Here is a 19,120-nt window from a genome sequence, read left to right on the forward strand (position 1 = left end):
CCATCCATTTCCTTCACCTTTCCTTCACTCCATCTCATTTCCTTCCACTCCCAGCTACCATAGCTGACGGATTCACTTCGATTGGAGCTTTTCTCGAAGCCATAGAGGGCTAGGGTTTATCAACTCTTGAAGATGGTGGAGTGGTATGAGTTTCCAAACTTTCAAGGGAAGTTTAGTTTCAGTTTGCAATTTTTAGCTATGATTTACAGCTTTCTAAGTCTAGGAGTTGTAAATTGTTAGTTAGGAACTTGGGATTGTTACTGTAATTATTGGTTAATGATTACATTTGTAGTTGGATTGGTTAATGTAGAATTTTATGCTTAAATATATGTGGTCACATATATGTTTCTTTGTAATTCTCTTGATTCTCTCTCATCTTGCATGGTTGTGTATTGATACTGAGTTGATTGTGGGTTACATTGAACTAATTGTATTAATCATTCTTAAATTGCACATTAGGGGAGTTTAACAATGTTTTTGTTAATGAAGTTCATTTATGTAAACATTAGACTCAACGAGTTATTGAGGTTGTTATTAAGAAAACCTAATGGATTTGTGAAACTCCTAATATCTTAACTGAACTATGATTGCCATCAAAACAATTCTCAAGAGATTTCCTATCATCCATTCCCATTCCATCATCATCTTATCAAAAATACCAAAAATATAGTAGCTTAGGTTTATCTCCATTGCATATAGTTTAGTTACATTTCAATTTAATCTTAAAAACCTAAAACCCCAGCTCATTGCATTGCATGGCATTTAGTCTAGCTTAGGTCATCAATAAAGGCTCCCAAAAGTGAACACAACCCGGATTGCACTGCTATACTGCATCTCTTGGATCCAGTTATAAATTTCTTGCATTTGACCCCAAGGACTAACGACTCGGTCGAATCAGATGCATGGTTAAATCTGGAGCTATGAGGTACTTGATGGCTGCCAACACATTTCATTTCTTGCCACCTTGGACATCCAAATTGGGAGGGGAATGGCAGATTATATTTTCTATAAATACCCCTCCTAAAATACAAAAAAAAAATATTGGAAAGATTGGGGAAAAGAGAGGAGGTGCTGCTATTTTCATTTTTGACCAAGGGAGACTGAATTTGTGGAGGTTTTAAGCAAGGAATCATTCAATTTACATTAGGAAAACATCGAGGTATGCTTAAGCCTCCTTATCCCTAAGTTTTAAACTAATTTAATTAGAGTTTTGAGTTGAAAAATTAAGTGTACATGCTGCCCAAAATTTTCATGGATCATGTGATGTTAGGGAAGGATAGAGACCTTAAATATCAAGTGGAATAAGCATTTATAAGTGGTGTATGGATTGATTTTGGAAGAAAATCTACCTAAGGTTCTAGGGGTTCAATTCGGCCAACAACAATACATGGGCAAGAAGTTTGTTTTAGCTTGATTTGATGATTTCAATGGGTTTAAAACATGTTTTTGTGTAGGGATATACTATTGGGAAGTGTTTAAAATCATTGAAATCAAAAGTAGAATTTTTGGAAGTATATACCCCCTATTCAGCCAACATGATTTCATAGGGAAGGAGTTTGATTTTTAAAAATCTGATTTCATACTTGGATTCCTCATGAAAAATTGTGTGGGAATGAGTCATGAGGTTATTGATTCTAAAGGAGAAATTATTTTGTTAAAAATCCAAGAAAAAGGGGGAAATTGTTAAGTTAAAGATAAAGTGTTATGTTTAAGTGGTTTGACTATTAATATGGCCTATGTTTATGCTTGATTTAATAGGCTTTGTGAGGAGGAATCAAGAAGGATCATTGTCCCTTGAGGTGACCGAATTGGACAAGTAGTAAAAGGTAGCTTTGAATTATAATTTGGTTGTTTATCTTGCTTGTTTAATATGATATGTTGTTTGCTTGGATTGAGGAACTTGTGTTGTAATCTTAGTTGGCTAGATACTCTTGATTTATGCTTTGGCCAAATGCATTGGATTGTGTTAGTTTGGAAGTGTTAATGTTCCTTTCCTAGCATATTGTTGGATATGATTTTATGTAACTTGAGGATGTCTTGAGGTTCTATAACATGTCACATTGTAACTTGCTTGATTTGCATGATGATTGTAATTCAAATGCTACTGAGATTTCTATGAAATCTCATTCCCCCTATGTCAATTTATTTATCATTTAGGAAGTGGCTCATCCATGGATCAAGGCAAGGAGCTGGTATTGAGATAAAGAAGCTTGATAATTATTATGTTATTTTGGAATGTCATGTGATGTGTTACTAAACTTTATACCAAGTTTATAATGGATTATGAATGATAATATGTTGTAAATTATATTGGTATGATATGTCCAAGTATTGAAATATTGAGTGATAAAATGCCTAAAGGGTATGGAAAAGGAGAAAGGAATATAAAATTCAAGAAAAAAGTGACTGGGGGATAAAATGCCTAGATTAGGGATAAAATGGTGTCACATAAAATAATAAGCAAATGATAAAATTTAGATTTGAGATTTTGCAGACTTATAGATCTCATTTTTAGCTTTAAATCGAGTGATAAACTATTAAATTTGGAGTTTTGTGCTAAGAGTTATGCCCTTCTAGAGTTAGACTAAAATACTAAAAATTAAAAAATTAACCATATGGATAGTGTATATTGTCAAATTTTTTGGTGTTGTTCTGGATGGAATTAAGTCAAATGAATATTTTTTCTCTATAGAACTCTTAGCAAGCTTCATGTGAAAATTGGAACCACCTTGTTTCGATTTTTTTAGAATTAGTTATGAATTTTTAAAGTTGGCCCAAATTCGAATGAACGTGTACGAACAGAATTAAATGCAAAATTTTGAAACTGAAAACTTTTTGCTTGGAAACGCTAGGAAATGCGTTATAATGGTTTTAATTGACGTATAGTGAGGTAATAAAGGAGGTGTTACATGCTCTCTCTCCCCTCTCCCGAGTTTGTGTCTCTCTCTCCATCACATTTCTCTCTCATCTGTTAAAGCTAACCACAATGAGCTCGAGGACACCTAGAAGGAGTAAAGAAGGACTACCTCTTCAACTGATCCTACTCCTCATCAACATGGGCATGCTGCTTCTATGCTGTTATAATATATTAGAAAGAAAAAGATTTGATCAAAGTCTTATGGGAGGAATTGATGAAATATTTTCAGCATGCTAGGCTTTATTTCTTCACTTTGTAATAATATTTCTGGCATATATATAACCTCCTTTTCATATCACTCTGATTCTAGTCTACTTGAGCTAGCACACTACGTTTTTGGCAAGTTTCATGTTTATCATATTTCCCTGATCCATGATATATATATATATATATAATTATAGCAAATAGTTTTTCTCTGAGATCTGAATTCATCAAATCTTGCTTATCTATAACAAAAGGCAAAGAAGCAATGGTGCTAATGAAAGTGGCCATAGGAGTTCACCGAAAAAATTGCCATGGGTGCAATGATGAATGCCAATCCTCACTATACTCTATCTTGGTGTAATTGAACTTATAACAGCATAGAAACAGCGTGCTCATGTTGATGAGGAGTAGGATCAGTCAAAGAGGCAGTCCTTCTTCACTCCTTATGGGTTTCATCGAGCTCATCGTGGTTAGCTTTAACAGATGAGAGAGAAAGGTGATGGAGAGAGAGAGAGACTTGGGGGAGTGGAGAGAGTGCATTGCCAAATCATCCTCTACCATTGTGGGTTAATGGCGTTTGCAACATTCGTGACAGAGGGACTTGTAAATTTAACAAAATTAACTACAAGGATTCAATTAAAAAAAAAACTATAAAGACCTAATTTAAAATTTGATCAAACTATAAAGACCTGCAAATATGTTTTCCCATTTAAAAAATATATAAACCCTTCTTCTAGTGTTGAGATTCAACTTTTATCCACCCTAAAGTTAATTAGTTGACCATTAAATCATAGCACTGACATGTTATTTTGACCAAAATGCCCCTCCTTAACGCAAATATTTTTTAATAATCATCATTCAAACTCATATGACATATCTTTATATGAAATTAAAATATTTTAATACATATTTCAATATTTTTTGTTAGCTGAGATTGTTTTGTAATCGTATATATATTTTCAATTATATTATCATATTATAAAATGATATAATTTTTATATTCTTATACTAATATGTTATAATTCAAAATTTTTAAACATATTTCATAAAACACATCTTTGTGAAAAAGTTATTCAAATCTTCAATCATGTTGTGAGTATTTTAAGTTACTTCAATTTTATTTTAATTTAGTGAAATTATTAATGTTAAAATATAAATTAAAGATTTAGTATAACAAGGGCTTAAAGTTATAAACAAAATTTATTCTAATATGATTTTTAATTAAAAAGTATATTTAAAGAATTTTTTTAGAATATTGTTTAACAATGTTAATGGTCCAGACTAAAATATATATTTTCAAAATAGAGGGGAGGTTTGTGTAGTAAGGCAAAACAGAAAGGTGTATTTTACTCTAAAAATAATCTCTTAACTATTACTTTTTAAGAAAAATAACTTTTATTTAAAAATAATTAATTAAAAATTAAATTTAAACTGTTCAAATCAGACCGAAAGAAGGCTAATAAGCACAGAGAAGCGGGTGAACATGAATAGGACACGCTGCACCGATTTGGCCTGTTAACCGGTGTTGTCAAAATTGTTCTTTGTTCTAATGATTGTGCCTAATTTTTCATACGCATAGATGGAGGATTTTATGCCGTTTAGTCACTCGAAATATTCTCTCTCCAAAATCAATTTCAGTGAGCAAGGTCGATTTTGCTAAGGTAACACCGTTAGGCTGACAAAATCAATATCATTGAACAAAATGGATTTTGTTAGGGCATCAAATATGTTAGCTTAACCCTTGATCAATGTTATTGCAACATCTTCTAAACTATAAAACATTTTAAAGTGAACTTATTCCATATGAAACTAGACTCAATAAGTTATTCAGTACATTTATCTTAATAAAATTTTTTCACATAAAATAGATATGGTATTTGAAATCTAGTATTTCAATTTATAAAGAAAAACATTTCCGACTTTTGCTTACTATTTTGATTATATCCTTCAAAATACAAAGCTCTATTAAATGGATCTCAATGCATTTATTTTTAGCAGAAGGATCTTAATGCATTAGGAATTAGATTCAAAAAGCTTTTCAAAAATATCTAATTTGCCCAATTTAAAGTTAAATTACGAATGTTATATTCATCAAAAGTTGACCTATCAAAAATAATGAGTTGTGAAAAAAAAAAAATTCCATGCATTATGCCTTGACAAAATCAAATTCGTTCAGTTAAATCAATTTTGTCAACCTTCTTAACATTGTTAAGCTGAGGTCCAAACCCTTATAAGATTATAGACACCAACATTTTGAACAAGTCTTTATGAAATCATAGAAACCAACGTTTTGGACGATATGAAATGGATAGAAAAAATATGATCAAAGAAATGAGAAGCAAAACCAAAATTCATTATAAGAACTTAGAGTGAGTTTAATTTTTATATACATTAGTTAATTTTTTTAAACAAAATTTTAGAGACCCAAAATCCAGCTCCTCCTAAGTGATGCCATATTGGACAAGATAAACCTGCAACAAATTCTCAAATGTTTACTTAAACAAGTCTTCCCATGTGCCACAACATCAAAAAATGCGATTTTTACCATTAAATTTACGTTTTTCTTCTTTTTTGCAACAAAAATGTGTTAATTTCTTAAAATATCCCCCCACCCCCCCAAAAAAAAAACCAATAAGTACAATTTGTAAGAATAAATTGGAAAACATTATAAATTTGAGACAATGAATAATTTGGAAACCAATAAGCGATTTGCTTCCAATACAATGCTGTGACTGGCTTTCATCTCAAACGCAACGCCTTACAGCGGCCACGCATACTGACATCATCTCTGCTGATTTTTTTCCTTCAATGGTCGCTACTTTTTGTATTGTTACCTCTCTACCATCTAACTTTACCGAGGAAGAAAGGGGAGAAAAAACCCCTTCCAACCATAGATGGTGATCGGGACTGTTTTCCTCTCGACGATAAAACTTATGTCCCATTGTCTCACTGGCCGACCTTGACCCCCTTCCTAATTATTTTGCTTCTTTTTTGACCAAGATAATTTTTTTGTTTCGATCTTCAGTTGAACCCATAAACGTGATAAGATCTCATTTTATTTTCTATCAGTTCAAAGAGCATTGTGTCATCTTAACCAGGTTCCAAGACTTAAAACTGGGTTCCGAACAGATTCCTTCGACAAAATTGTTCATAAACCAACAAACAAGCAATGCTATGAGTTTGCGCTCACAGGAATTTCCTACCCAAAATTTCATAATGAAGAAATAAGTCGTTTTTTCAACTAAATCATTCATTTTTCATTTTAAAACTGACCAAATGGCATAGAAACGAATGCTGCGGGTGCGAGCAAAGCTTTACTCAAGAGAGAGTATTCAAGTTGGAGGTTGCCAGGTTCCCGGTTTGAATGATGCACCAGACCCTCTTGGCTCAGATGACCTGAAATAAGACATTCAAACACTGGATAATTAATCAGGTGATGATTCGTGGGATAAATCTTGTAACTAAAATAGATGACAAAGTCATTAAACATTTTAAACCATTTAATTTTGTTGTGTCCTCAGGTTTATGCTCAAGAGCTTCAACACAGCCTCAAGCACCTAATATGCCCTAGGTTTTCAGGAGCTTTGTGGACTAAAACATGGTGAACTGAATCATTTTAGAAACGTAAACTTACTCAGGCTCTACTTTTCCCTTATCAGAAGCCTTCTCTTGAGAATTCCTGCACAAAGATGATACCATGCTAGTTGTTAATGTAAGCAAACATCTTTTAGTATATAAAGGATATGTAAAAATCTCGCATGCAAAAGAAGATAAATCAAACAAAAAAGCTGCACAAGACTTGAAAGAAAATACCATTGGGAACATGGAAAAAATGGTCAACCAAAATAATTGCCCATACTTGAAAGGTCCAAAGAAAGTTTTAAAATGAGGCTGAGGAAAAGGGCTGTCCAGCAAAAGATCATAGTTCTCAATCAAAGATTACATCATTATTCATTTTGTAACGTTAATAGTTATATGCTCCTTGTATTCTGTCACGATCACAGTCATTAGTGTGCTAAACAAGAATATTGCACTAGGAAAGTGAACTGAAGAATCTTTTGAAGAAGGATTTACAAAAAAAGAAAAGGGGGAAGAAAAAGCAAACGTTAATTTATATCTAAATTATAGCGAATTTAAGCATTATAAAATTCTTAGTTCTGCAGACAGTAAATGGCATGGATATACATGCATCCTCCCAAGGCTCACCTTAAGTCACCAATTGTGGCAGATGACTCTTCAACAGCATCACCTGGCGTAGGGAACATGTTAAATACTTTGAGCAATGAACAAGCAAATATACAATAACTGCGCCTTCTTAGAAGGCTCTCTCTCTCTCTCTCGGGTTGGAGTAGAGGTATACTCATAATTTTCAGAAGATTATTTAGTTTTCACAACCAGGTACTAAAATTAAACATAATCATATGCTGCCTCCGGTCCTAAATATAAGACCAAGTTTGCAGTGTAATTTGCACTCCAAACAAGATCTTATATTTAAGACTAAAGGTAATGCATAGAACAGCATATATCTTCTGTTTCACCAAGGGGTTGGGAGCAACATTCTCTGAGGGAACCCAGTATTTTGAGGGAAAAAAATTAAGGAAAAAGAAGATAACCTTCAGAAGGAAATTGGCGAATAAAACATTTTAAGTCTGGACCACCAACTTTTTCTGTACGAAATGCAAATCTGTCAATAAATGCAAAATGTAGGCAGCGAAGAAGATTGCAAACTAAAAATTTTTTAGACATCTACCAGTGCTTGGGCGTTTTCCTGTACTTCCTTCTTTTGCTTTCCTTTCCTCCTCCTCCTTTTTAAGCACTATGTGAAATTTCAAAAGAGGAAAAAAAGAAAAAAAAACTGTTTATTAAGCTCTCTGAATATAATTAAGACAGAAGTGATTGCATAATGATGGAAACCACATCCAGAATTGATACTAAATCACCAGAATAATCCAGAGTGTTGGTTTGATGGATTAACCTACAAAACAGTTGACAAAAATGAAAGGAAATAAAAGGAACATAAAACCACCTCTAGCATTCGAGAGGCTAGAGACTCTCCCACATGCAACTCACGTTCAGCTTGCTTGAACCCCTTCTAAATACAACTAATAGCCCTTATCTCTCCCTTAGTCACCAACCTCAAGCACTTCACGTGACTTAGTCTCGGCCCATCAAATAAGAGCCCATTAGCCATGGGTCCAACATTTACCAGCCCTCAAAGTTTCAACTTGGCCACTCGGTGAGAAGTAGAGCTAAGGATTGGTGGCTTCGTTATAATCCAACTAGAAATGCAACCACTAGCTCCATGACTGTTGACACTCATGGTATAATTAAGATGTGCATCATGTTATACTTGCAATCACCTTGATAGCTGGTCGTGCAAGGCCATGCAAAAGCAATGATGTTTTCCATCAACCCACACAAGGTAAATGTGATCCATTCAATTGGTACATCCAGCTCAGCAACCGCATCAGGTTCCAATATAACTGATCTAGGAACCACATTACACTGTTTAAAAGAGTAGAGACAGATTATCCTGAATCAAAGCCCGCTAGAATCTAGAATACAAGCAATACCATTTGTCAAGATAACCCAGATACCCTCAACTCTATAGACATCTATAAACTGTCAGTTCAAAATGTCGTTGAAGAATTCTCCATATTCCTTTTTAAGTAAAAGACATACTCACAAACTTTAACTGAACAGGATCAACACTTAAGGATTTCGTCCAGAAAGGGCTGAACCCCACTGCATACATGTTGCCTAGCCATCAACCCAATAAGCGTCAGTGCAGGTGCTCCATGTGAGTGGAAACCTTCAATCATGTGGGAAACTTCAAACTTCAGTAGGTTGAAACAAGTTGGGACATAAAATGGGTGACAATTAATTGCAAATAATGGAGTAGCACAAATCTGGAGCACTACCCTTTCAATATGTTTTTGCCTGAGAAAATCAATATATAGGTAATTTGTATCTTCAAGGGATAATTCATTTACTATAGTTACAGACCATCTATCCTTTTCATGCAAGCAACAACTGCTAAAAGATTTGACCTAAGAAAAAGCTTTGGTTTATTTATAGATAATATCACAGAAGAATAGTGAGCCATGCCTTTAAGCGTTGGTAGTAAATGTCTGTCGAACATGAAACAATTCCTCCAAAATACTCCCAAACTTTATCCCGCACATCTTCAGCCATAGTCCTTTCCCGGCAAAGTAAATCAGAGGCAACATAAATTGATAGGTGACATTGGGTACACCAAACTCCTCATTAAAGCTTATGAACAGTTCAAAAACAAAAACAGGTACTTCTGAAATTTTATGCAGAAAAAACATGCAACTCTCCTCTTCGCTAAAGCCAGCCCATATCTATCAACCCTTAGAATTTGATGGATACTTGAGTGGGATGGGAGGCTCTACCCCAAAAGCTAGCTATCGAGGTGGAAAAACTAACCCACTTAAATACCCAATTGAGTATCTCATTCTACTCCATGTGAAACTTAATATCCAATAACACCAAGTCTCTATCAATTGGCCCCATGAAAAACTAACGTCTTGACAATTGCATTCCACGACACTGCACTTGGCCTTTTGCTAGTTAGAACCCTGCATAGGTACTCCACAACTATCAACAACTAGACTTTAATACTAATTGATGGATAGCAGATGGAATGGGAAACCCTACCTCAAAAATTAATAAATCCGGTGGAAGAACCAACCCACTTAAATATCCCATTGAACATTTCATTCTACTTGATGTGGGACTTGATATCCCATACCAAGTCTCCATCAAAATTGCATAGCCATGTGAAACAAACCAATTTTTTACTCTTCTTCCTAGTTAAAGAAGAGAGTTTTCAAGCAAGTTACATTAAAAATCAAGGATAAAGCAAGATGTGCAAAGAAGTGAATAATTTCAAAACGGTCTTTAAGGCCCATCATATACAATCTAAAGATGAACCAAAAATAAACTATGGTGACAACTTTGGAAGAACAACATAGGAATACCCGAACAAACCATGACAATGACAGTGACCCTACAACTCAAAGGAGTTGTTGCATCGATACCTTTGAAACACCACATAGAACTAGTTATGAGTTGGACTCGTAGGCCCAACTCACCAACACGTCAAAAATAGAGTTAGAGTTGGCTAACAGTCATCTCGTTAGTAGACGAGCTTTTTCAACCCGCATTGCCAAGCTCGTAACCTGACACCGGTTAGCCAGCTAACTCGAGGGCTAATCCGCATTTTTTTATTCATTTCAACTTTAATAATTATTATAATTATATTATTATATGTTATATCCTATCTAAAAACTTTCAAAAAAATACCTATATCATTTATTTGGTACTTTCAATCAAGTATTTGAAGGAAAAACAAAAATTTAATTATATTTTATTGTATTTTGCATAAGAAAAAAATTAAAAAATAAAAAAATTTAAAAATAAATAAATAATTGTTGGTGGGTTAAGATTGGCTAAAAGCCAACCCACTTGCAAAAGAGCCTTTTTGGCCTGCACACATAGGCTCAACCCATAGGTTTGCCCATATTACCACTCCTACTACCATATTTAAGCCACAATTCTATTTCAAATACCCCTTTGCTTTGAGCCTTTGACCAGCATAGAGAGTAGTGGTGATGAAGAAACATAAATAGTTAGCGGAAGGCAAAGAGAAACAAAAGTTGACAAAGAACACATCACGAAAGATAGCATCAACCCTCTTACAAACCTTTGAGTTCCGTCACAAAAGCCCACAACCTGGCGGAGCTGAGGATATGAAATTGTAAGGGTTGCCCTCTTCAAGTAGCATAGAAAAGAATGAAAGGGCTTTGTTTCATTTTTCTTGAGTGATAGAAGCTCCTTTAGCTTCTTCTTCTTTTGGGAGAGCTAATAGAATCTTCTTTCATTATTAGGTGCATGTCACGCTTTGATGGTAAGGGCAACCCCTCTTTTTCTTGAATGGTTGTTACATTGTGCACTTTGTTGCACTACTTTGGAATTGATGGCAGAGGAACCGCACCTTCTTGATTGGCATAAATGACTTCCACATCTTAAGATAAGTTCTTCCTTGTAGAACATTTCTCAGAACTCTGCCAAATCTTTTTTCCATGAACAATAGAATATTACTCATAACTCTGCAGAAGTATCTTTGAAGTTGCTTCATGTCCATGATACTGAGCATAGCTTGGCTCTAGATCTAAGTGATATAGAATATATGTTGGGAATGAGGGAGAAAGGAGAAAAAGAGAAAGATAGAACAAAGAGCAAGACAACAGAACTAGGAGAGAAATTCTATTCCACCCAACTTGTTATCATTCTCATAACCTACTTATGGTCTACCCAACCCCTCCTATTCATAGGCCTAGGGATCCATTAATAGACTCTAACCAACTCTCTTACTTTTCATTACAATTATATATCAAATATATAGCCATATCATTAATATGTATTAATCAATTTCATTGCAATAGAATTATTATGCACAAAACTGACAGCATTAAAGCTGCAAAGCATTGGGAGCAAAAAAATAACAACTATAAATATTAGTTAAGAGAAGTATGCCACATACAGGCAACATTTTGTCTAACACGTTCACGCCTTGCTTCCAACTCCGCTATTTCCTGGGAGGAATTAAAAAGAAACATTTTCAAGCAATAGCAAAAATTATTGAGCTTTTATAAAATCTTCGCTTCTTAGATAACAAGATACTTCAACAAGAGCTAATCTCAAAGTTATAGTTCTAAAGTCTAAAGTCAAAGAGGTAGTCAAAATTGTACAGTTAATCACATAGTCCAACAAAACAACCCATCCAACAAGAAAGAAAGACCAACCTAGAGGATTGGAAAAAATGGGAAAAAAAGTTATGCCTTACTTCTTCAAAGAAGAATATCTAAATCTTATAATCAATTGATTAATTTAGATTCACTTAGAATAATTTGTATTCAACTAGAGTAATAGCTTTTGCCCAAATTATTCCACATGTATTTTTATACAGATAGATTACGGTTCAATGAATCAAGAGGCCTCTTACAGAAATATTGTTTCTTTCTCGATAATCACTCTGATTATAACAATAAACACATCTTTCTAGGGATTAGTGAAGTGGCACAACAAATGAAAGTGTATATGGGCTTCACTTCCTTTAAACCCACTCCCTCTTTCCTTACTTTCTATTCTTCTTTTACCTCATAGGCAATTTATGATCTTATGTCAAAGATTAAAATCAGAATTCAATAAAACATCCCAAGTTGAAATGCCTCTTAAGTAAAAGGGACACACAAGGAAGAGTGTCAAGGGCTCATTTCCTCTTTTCACATCCACCCCTCTTTTCTTTCTAGCTCTCTCTTTTATTTGAAACCAAATAAAAAATTGAAGCTTCCAATTTTAGATAATCCAAATCTTATTAGATAAATTAGGATTCTTTTAAGTTGAACTGCCTCTAGCCAAGGTACATGAAAAAGTCACATAAGTTGATGTTTATATAGGATCCACTTCCTCTAGTTCCACCCACTTTCTCTTTTCTCTCTACTCTTACTTCGGAAGAACATTAAGAGCTCCTAGCATCATAGGAATCACATACCAATTTAATGAAATTGGATCCAATGAAAATGAAGTGCTTGATTAATTATTAGTGCTAATATATGCAATAACACTTCCTTTTCTTTCTCCATCAAACTCCTCTGATCTCTCTATCTCTTCCTTGATTTGAGGCACTTTACAAGGTTCTAATTTTAGATAATCCAAGTCTGAATTTATTTCATAATTACTTGCATACAATAGTGTCAATTAGAAAAATCATAAAATTAGACGTTAAAGAAACATCAACAGCACTTTATGCAGAACACGTTACAGTGCTGGAAGAGAAACAGAATAAAAATTGTAGAGGAACAAATTCGTTTGAATTTACCTCCGGTATTGGAGCCTGTTTACGCTGCCCATTCAACCAACATATCCATTCAACTATAACAATTAAGCAGTAACCATTCATCAGAATAGAAATAACAATCGGGTGCTAAAAAAAATTATTGTTTAACCTATTCTAGTGTCTTATAACATACATATTTAATCATACAGTGAATCCAGTAAGTATACAGTTGAATGATAGCACCTTTAAGAGATTTACCTGGAAGTGTAGTAGAATCCGCCTCTCCCTTAAAAATCACCCATCTTTTCTCTTTCACTAGTAAACCAAGCCAAGGAAAAGGGGGAAACAAAGAATGAGACAGATTTTCTGTAAAATATACTTCATTTATAATGCAAATTAAATTATTAAAGACAACACAATTCGCAGAGGACAAGGATTTTAAAATTCCAACATCATAAATAAAAGCTTCATACAAGAGTTAAATAATTTATGGTCAGTTGTCCAAACCAGAGACAAATGTGCAAATTTTGAGATTTTTTTTATGAATATTCCCCTCTTTAAAGATTTCGTAAATATCTCCTCTTTGAAAGTTCAAACAAATGCCAAAGGAGCGACCTTGTAATATAAAACGTCAGTTGAAGCTGTGAAAATTGCAAGCTCCAGCAGTTGGAGACATACAAGGGATGCCACTTATGCTATTACATCTTAAGTATAGCAAAACAAATGACCCCAGTGAATTATAGAAGAGACCCAAGTTAGGATTTTAGCTTTCATGAGTCCAAGTTAATAGCATGCATTTCTTGAGAACTGATGGCTTTTATACCGGGTACATATCTGAACTCAATCTGAAAATTCGAAAATAAGTAAATAAAATCGTGCTCTCAAGTAAACAAGAGTACATAAGTTTTAGGAAGTACAATTCGCAAGTGCGAGTGCATCACTACATATTCACAATAATAGCGATAGCCAGAGAAAAAATATTGATGGCACGAGAGAAAGGATAGAAACCCACTTACTTACACCATCGATCTCTTCTTTTCTAGTAAAGTATTTGTTCCCCGCTTTGTCAACTCCAACTTGAGTTCGATTGCTGAAAAACCCAGCAATCCTTGTGAGAAGCCTCGACATTTCTAATACAAATTCAATTGCATTCAATTCCCATAAGCATTCTCGCGCCAAGTTCAAGTTGGAAGCTGCAAAACATGGCTATTTACAGCATAAAGTACAGAACAGGGGTTTTGTTTGCTTTGTCTTCGCGCAACGGCGGGGAGCGCTGTTTTGTCCTTCGCCCGAAAGCACTTTAAAAAAGTGTTTTCACAATCCTTTTTTTTTTGGTCGGAGTAACAAGACTATTCCAATTTCAATTATAATACTTACAAAGAAAGAGCCTTAATAAATGAAAGGAGGAGGCATCTTTCACCCAGTATTGAAGGCTTTGAATTAAGATTTCCAAATGAATAGGGTAGGATATTTGTACATTTGACACATAATTCAAATATAGAAATTTTTTCTCAAAAACTCTTCTCACATACTTTCCTCAAACTTCATAAAATTACTTCTAAAATCATGGTTTGATTTTTATCCAAACACCCCTAAGCAATCTCAATCTCTTTGGATGCTATAATAGTTTCATATATTAAGGTATGCCATACTTTTGGTGATGCCTCTCTTTCCCTTTGCCTTGCTCGTGTATTTGTGCATATATGTTGCAAAAAAAGGTTTCAAATATTTTAAAATATAATGTTTGGTTTAACCTTTTTCCTTGTGCAGGTTAAAATCAACATAATTTATAAAACTAAGGATTGCGTCATTATCAAAGAATCTTTTTATTAAATGCCCTAATTAACTATGTGCAAGTAAAGGTTCATTAAAGTTAAAATTCATTTTTTTTTTTTGCCAAAAAGTTAAAATTCATTTTGAAAACAAAATTATGCAATGTAAGGAAAATATTTTTTTGGATTTTAGGGAAAAAGAAAGTGGTTTAAAATACAATATGAAATGGATGCTCCCTTAAAGAAGGGGATAGGTGCTAAACAATAGTTCAATCGTTAGGGGGTTAGGTACAATTAAACTTAGTCCTCATAACTAGCTCCTAAAGCCAACTCTAATTGATGGAAGATCTTCTCACCAATGAGTTGACAACTAACCTATGTAAATAATTAATCAAAACCCAGTTACTCAGCCTAAAACACATAATAAAAAGCATAGAATTTAACATTTACATAACTGGATGTCAGCCATAAATAGAAATTGAACTTCTAGAAACTAAGTAATAAAAGTCAATATATAAGAAATCTAAATACACAAGGACAACTAATAAAGAACTCCCTTGATGATGTCTCATTGCTCTCGTACGCCTAACCCATCCTCAAAGAGTAGCCACACATGAGAGGGAGGAATAATCATTATGGATGTCCTAGCACTTTGGCCATGGTGATTGAAGGTGGAAAAGATGAAGAGAAATGGTACAGAAGTGAGAAAAGAATAGGGATGGAAGAGATAAGAAAAAATGTGATCTGGAGGTGAAAGAAGGATTAGAGAATAATATTAGGTTGAAACCTAATAACCCAAATGAGAAGAGATGGTTCTAGGTCGGGTTGGGGGTGGGTAAGCTCTAAATTCGCATCTAAGTATGAAAATATGCATGCTAATAAATGCACATTCACTGTAGTGAAGATGTGTCTTCTGTAACATTCTAAATTTTAGGCTTATAAGTGCAAAAAATAACCTAAAATGGGAAAGCTACCAAGACTCTTTTTGGCAAGAGTCCCAGAAATGCCCTGAAAGGATATAAGGATTCTCAGAGGCCAAATTATAAAGCAAAAGTATTCTAAGACTGAGAAATGAAAAAGATAGAGACTTTGATAAAGTCTTGAGAGCTGAGTATGAGGAATTTACAATTGATTAAGGCTCAAATAAAATAAGAGGCAGAGACGAAACAACTTTTAAGTGAAACCCAGGTAGAGGATCGAACTATTATTTTGAAAAGTTCTGGTTAACGAAGGGCATTTTTGGAAATTACACCTGAAAATTTCATTAAAAAATCCTAAAAATAGGAAATGAGGTGTTAAGGCCCATTTAAGGTTAAAAATTATGAAAATGCCATTGGAATGGATTTTTAGAAATTTGGCCAATTATGAGAATTTTGACTTATTTTGTCAAAATCAATTATTTAAAATATGAGGAGTGAAACATCCTTACTTTTACTCCTTATAGCATGCAGAATCGTTACTTTAGCTCGAAAACTTTAGAACTTTTCATTATGGTCCTCGGGTACTGTTTATGCATAAATTCTAAATTACAGGTCTAATTTTAGAAATTCATAATTAATTCTATAAAAATCATATAGGGTTGTTCCAAATTTCTAATCTAAGCACTTTTAATGCCCTACTAGGAAAAAATATGAAACTGGACTTATCATTAACTAATTCATACAGTTTATTCGTTGAACTTTACTGTTCATTTGGTCACTTCTTGAACTTCCAGATTTTCTGCCTCAATTTCTAAAATTCAAATATCCTAATGTACACATCTAAATAAGGCAAACTACCCATGCTTTTGAAGCTTGGGATGTTTACTATATGATCACCAAATTTTGTGATTAGATTCAACCATTTCCTAGGTCAAACTGGAGCCGGAACCTTACTACTTCAGGACCTATGTTTTATCTTTCATTAGCCTCTTACTTTTAATTCTTCCTTAATTCAAGCATGCATAAATTGGCCTTAGGGTTTTCCATTTGTTCTTATACTTTAAATTACATGTCATTAACATCATACATGATCACATTTCATGTTAGGCATGTTTACAAAATAATTACATTACTAGTGAATTAAAGCATCACATTGTAACACATAGAAATTCTCCACTTTCTTTGCTTCCATCTTCTTGCCCTTCTTCATGCATGATTTCTCCTCATCATTTGACCTACTATGGTTGGTTAAGGAAGGGGTGAGATTTGAAAAAATCTCAGTAGCAAACAATACCATCAATATATAAGATGAATGCAAGTCTATGATATGCTTCCTTGATTATATTTATACCAATTTAGTGATCTAATCTCATGCTCAATGTCTCCTACTACATGCATGGCCATAAAATCATCAAGAGATAAAACATACATCATTCATACATAGCTCATATGATCACAATTAGCATCATGCAAATCAACACAAGCATAAACATCAAGCATATAAGATAGGTAAGTTCACTACCTTGTACCATAAGCTTTCCTCTTGCTTTTCCTTTGACTCCCTTGACTTCCCAACTATGAAGGCCTTTGGTCAACATCAAGAAAATCACATCCTAGGTACAAGAACCAGTCAAGACTGAGGCACCTCTTGGGGTCTCCTATTCATGAAATCATCAAACTATCATGCAATACCACTTGGTTTCTCCTTTCTATCCTTTAGCCATATTTCTAGCATAAATATCATCATTTCCCATACTTAAACATTTCAGTCAATAGCACCACTTTGGATGACTTTAGATTCAAGAAGATCAAATCTGAAATTTTTACTTCGCAGGTACTATTCATTCGGTATTTTCAGAATTTTTGCTCAAATTTAAAAATTCGTAATTAATTTCAAAAAAGTCAAAATTGAGTAGTTCTAAGTCCTACTAAAAGCTCCTCAAGTGCTCTTTAAAGAAAAATAGTTTTAGGAACCAATTTAGTGTGAAACAGGATCAAATATTGAAGTTTTTACTATTCTAATAGTCAAAAACTGTTTCTAGATTTTAGACCCTAACTTTGAAAAATCACCATAATTTGTACATATATCCAAATGAAGTGTTCTACCTATGGATTTAAATCTTAGGGAGTGTACTTTAATCACACCAAATTCCAACGTCAAATATGAATAGGAACTTAATCAAAATAGGCATCAAGATAGGTGCTGGAATCATCACATACCTTGATATTGAAGCTTGAATCTTGTTCCTTCTTCTTGGCCTTTACCCCCATGTTTTTCTTTTCATTTTTCTCTCTAATTTTTTTTTATAGAGTTTCCACTCTATAAGTGCTTGCCAAAATGCTCTTCCATAGGGGGTATCTATAGCCACAATTATGACAAGGGTTGCCTACTTTGCCCTTGATAAAATATGACAATTCCAAAGGTCACTTGTCCAAGCTTCAAGTCTTCTTCCACAAGACCTTGCCAAGTGTCCTCATGACATTATACCCTTTACATCATCAAACTTCTTTCTTGCCTCACCATGCCATGTGGCAAAATCTCATGGAAAGAAAGGAGAAGATTAGATCTTGACCCTTGGATCAAACCTGAACTCCAAGTTTCTTTCTAATTTACTTAGCTTACATTTATTTGACTTTCTTAATGGCCTTCTAGAGCACAAAAAATTCATTTGTCTATGAATTTTCTTGGGTCATAAATCTTTCTTTAACTATTTCTTTTTGAATTTCCTGTAAAATGCCTCTTAGATGCACAACTGGCCTTTATATTTTATTAAAGCCACTCTACTGGCCTTCTGGGGATGGGATTAATTTTATAAACTTCTTTAGCCTCTTAACTATTTGTTTCCCATTTTTATGTATATTTTTCAGGCCTCCTCATAACTCAAATAATTGCATCTAGATAATTACCTCAAATTGAGCCACTATACTGAAAATTCCATTAAAGCTATTATAGGGGCATTTTCATCATTTGTCTTTATCAAAATGCCTCTATACACCATTTCCCATTTTTTGAAATTTTTCTAAAATTTTCTGTATACTTTTCATAATTATCCATATAAGCCCATAACTTTCTGAAATTATGGTTTTGCCCTTGCTTGGGCTCAACCTCATGAATCATCATTTTGAATCCTGCACCTTAACCTTAGGTCTACACCTAAGCTATTTTCCTTTCTAAGCCCTTAAGACTCTCCTAGAGCCCTTGACTTTAGTTATACTTTTGCTCCTAGAAACTTTATCACTTTGCAATTTAGTCCATATTCCCGTTCTAGCTTTCTTTCACATCTTTGGAACTTCTACTCAAAGGAGCTTGGCAGCCTACCTTCTTTATGCTACTTTTGTTAGTGGCAGCATCACCCAAGAGTGGGTGAATTGGGTGATGTATAAAAATTAACTAAATAAAATGTTTGAACAGATAAAACAGAGTAGACGAGTTCGTAAGGTT

General features: G+C 33.9%; 1 protein-coding gene across 2 annotated transcripts; it reads right to left on the minus strand.

Moving 5' to 3' along the window:
- Positions 1-6,426: 6,426 nt before the first annotated feature.
- On the minus strand, positions 6,427-14,223 carry LOC114711612 (uncharacterized). Of its 2 annotated transcripts, none has more exons than XM_028896030.1 (9): positions 14,003-14,223; positions 13,245-13,301; positions 13,029-13,081; positions 11,691-11,742; positions 7,872-7,937; positions 7,735-7,788; positions 7,328-7,370; positions 6,756-6,800; positions 6,427-6,517 (listed from the first exon to the last, which is right to left on the minus strand). In XM_028896030.1, exons 1-9 carry the CDS (start codon positions 14,112-14,114, stop codon positions 6,454-6,456), a joined length of 546 nt encoding a protein of 181 aa, XP_028751863.1. In that variant the 5' UTR covers positions 14,115-14,223; the 3' UTR covers positions 6,427-6,453. The 2 variants fall into 2 exon arrangements, with proteins under 2 accessions (XP_028751863.1, XP_028751865.1); XM_028896032.1 differs by having other exon boundaries at positions 13,999-14,130.
- Between the last annotated feature and the right edge of the window lie 4,897 nt (positions 14,224-19,120).

The sequence above is a fragment of the Neltuma alba genome, unplaced genomic scaffold (assembly GCF_004799145.2).
Source record: "Neltuma alba isolate B1F8T4 unplaced genomic scaffold, ASM479914v2 tig00011302_pilon, whole genome shotgun sequence".
Taxonomy (NCBI): Eukaryota; Viridiplantae; Streptophyta; class Magnoliopsida; order Fabales; family Fabaceae; genus Neltuma; species Neltuma alba.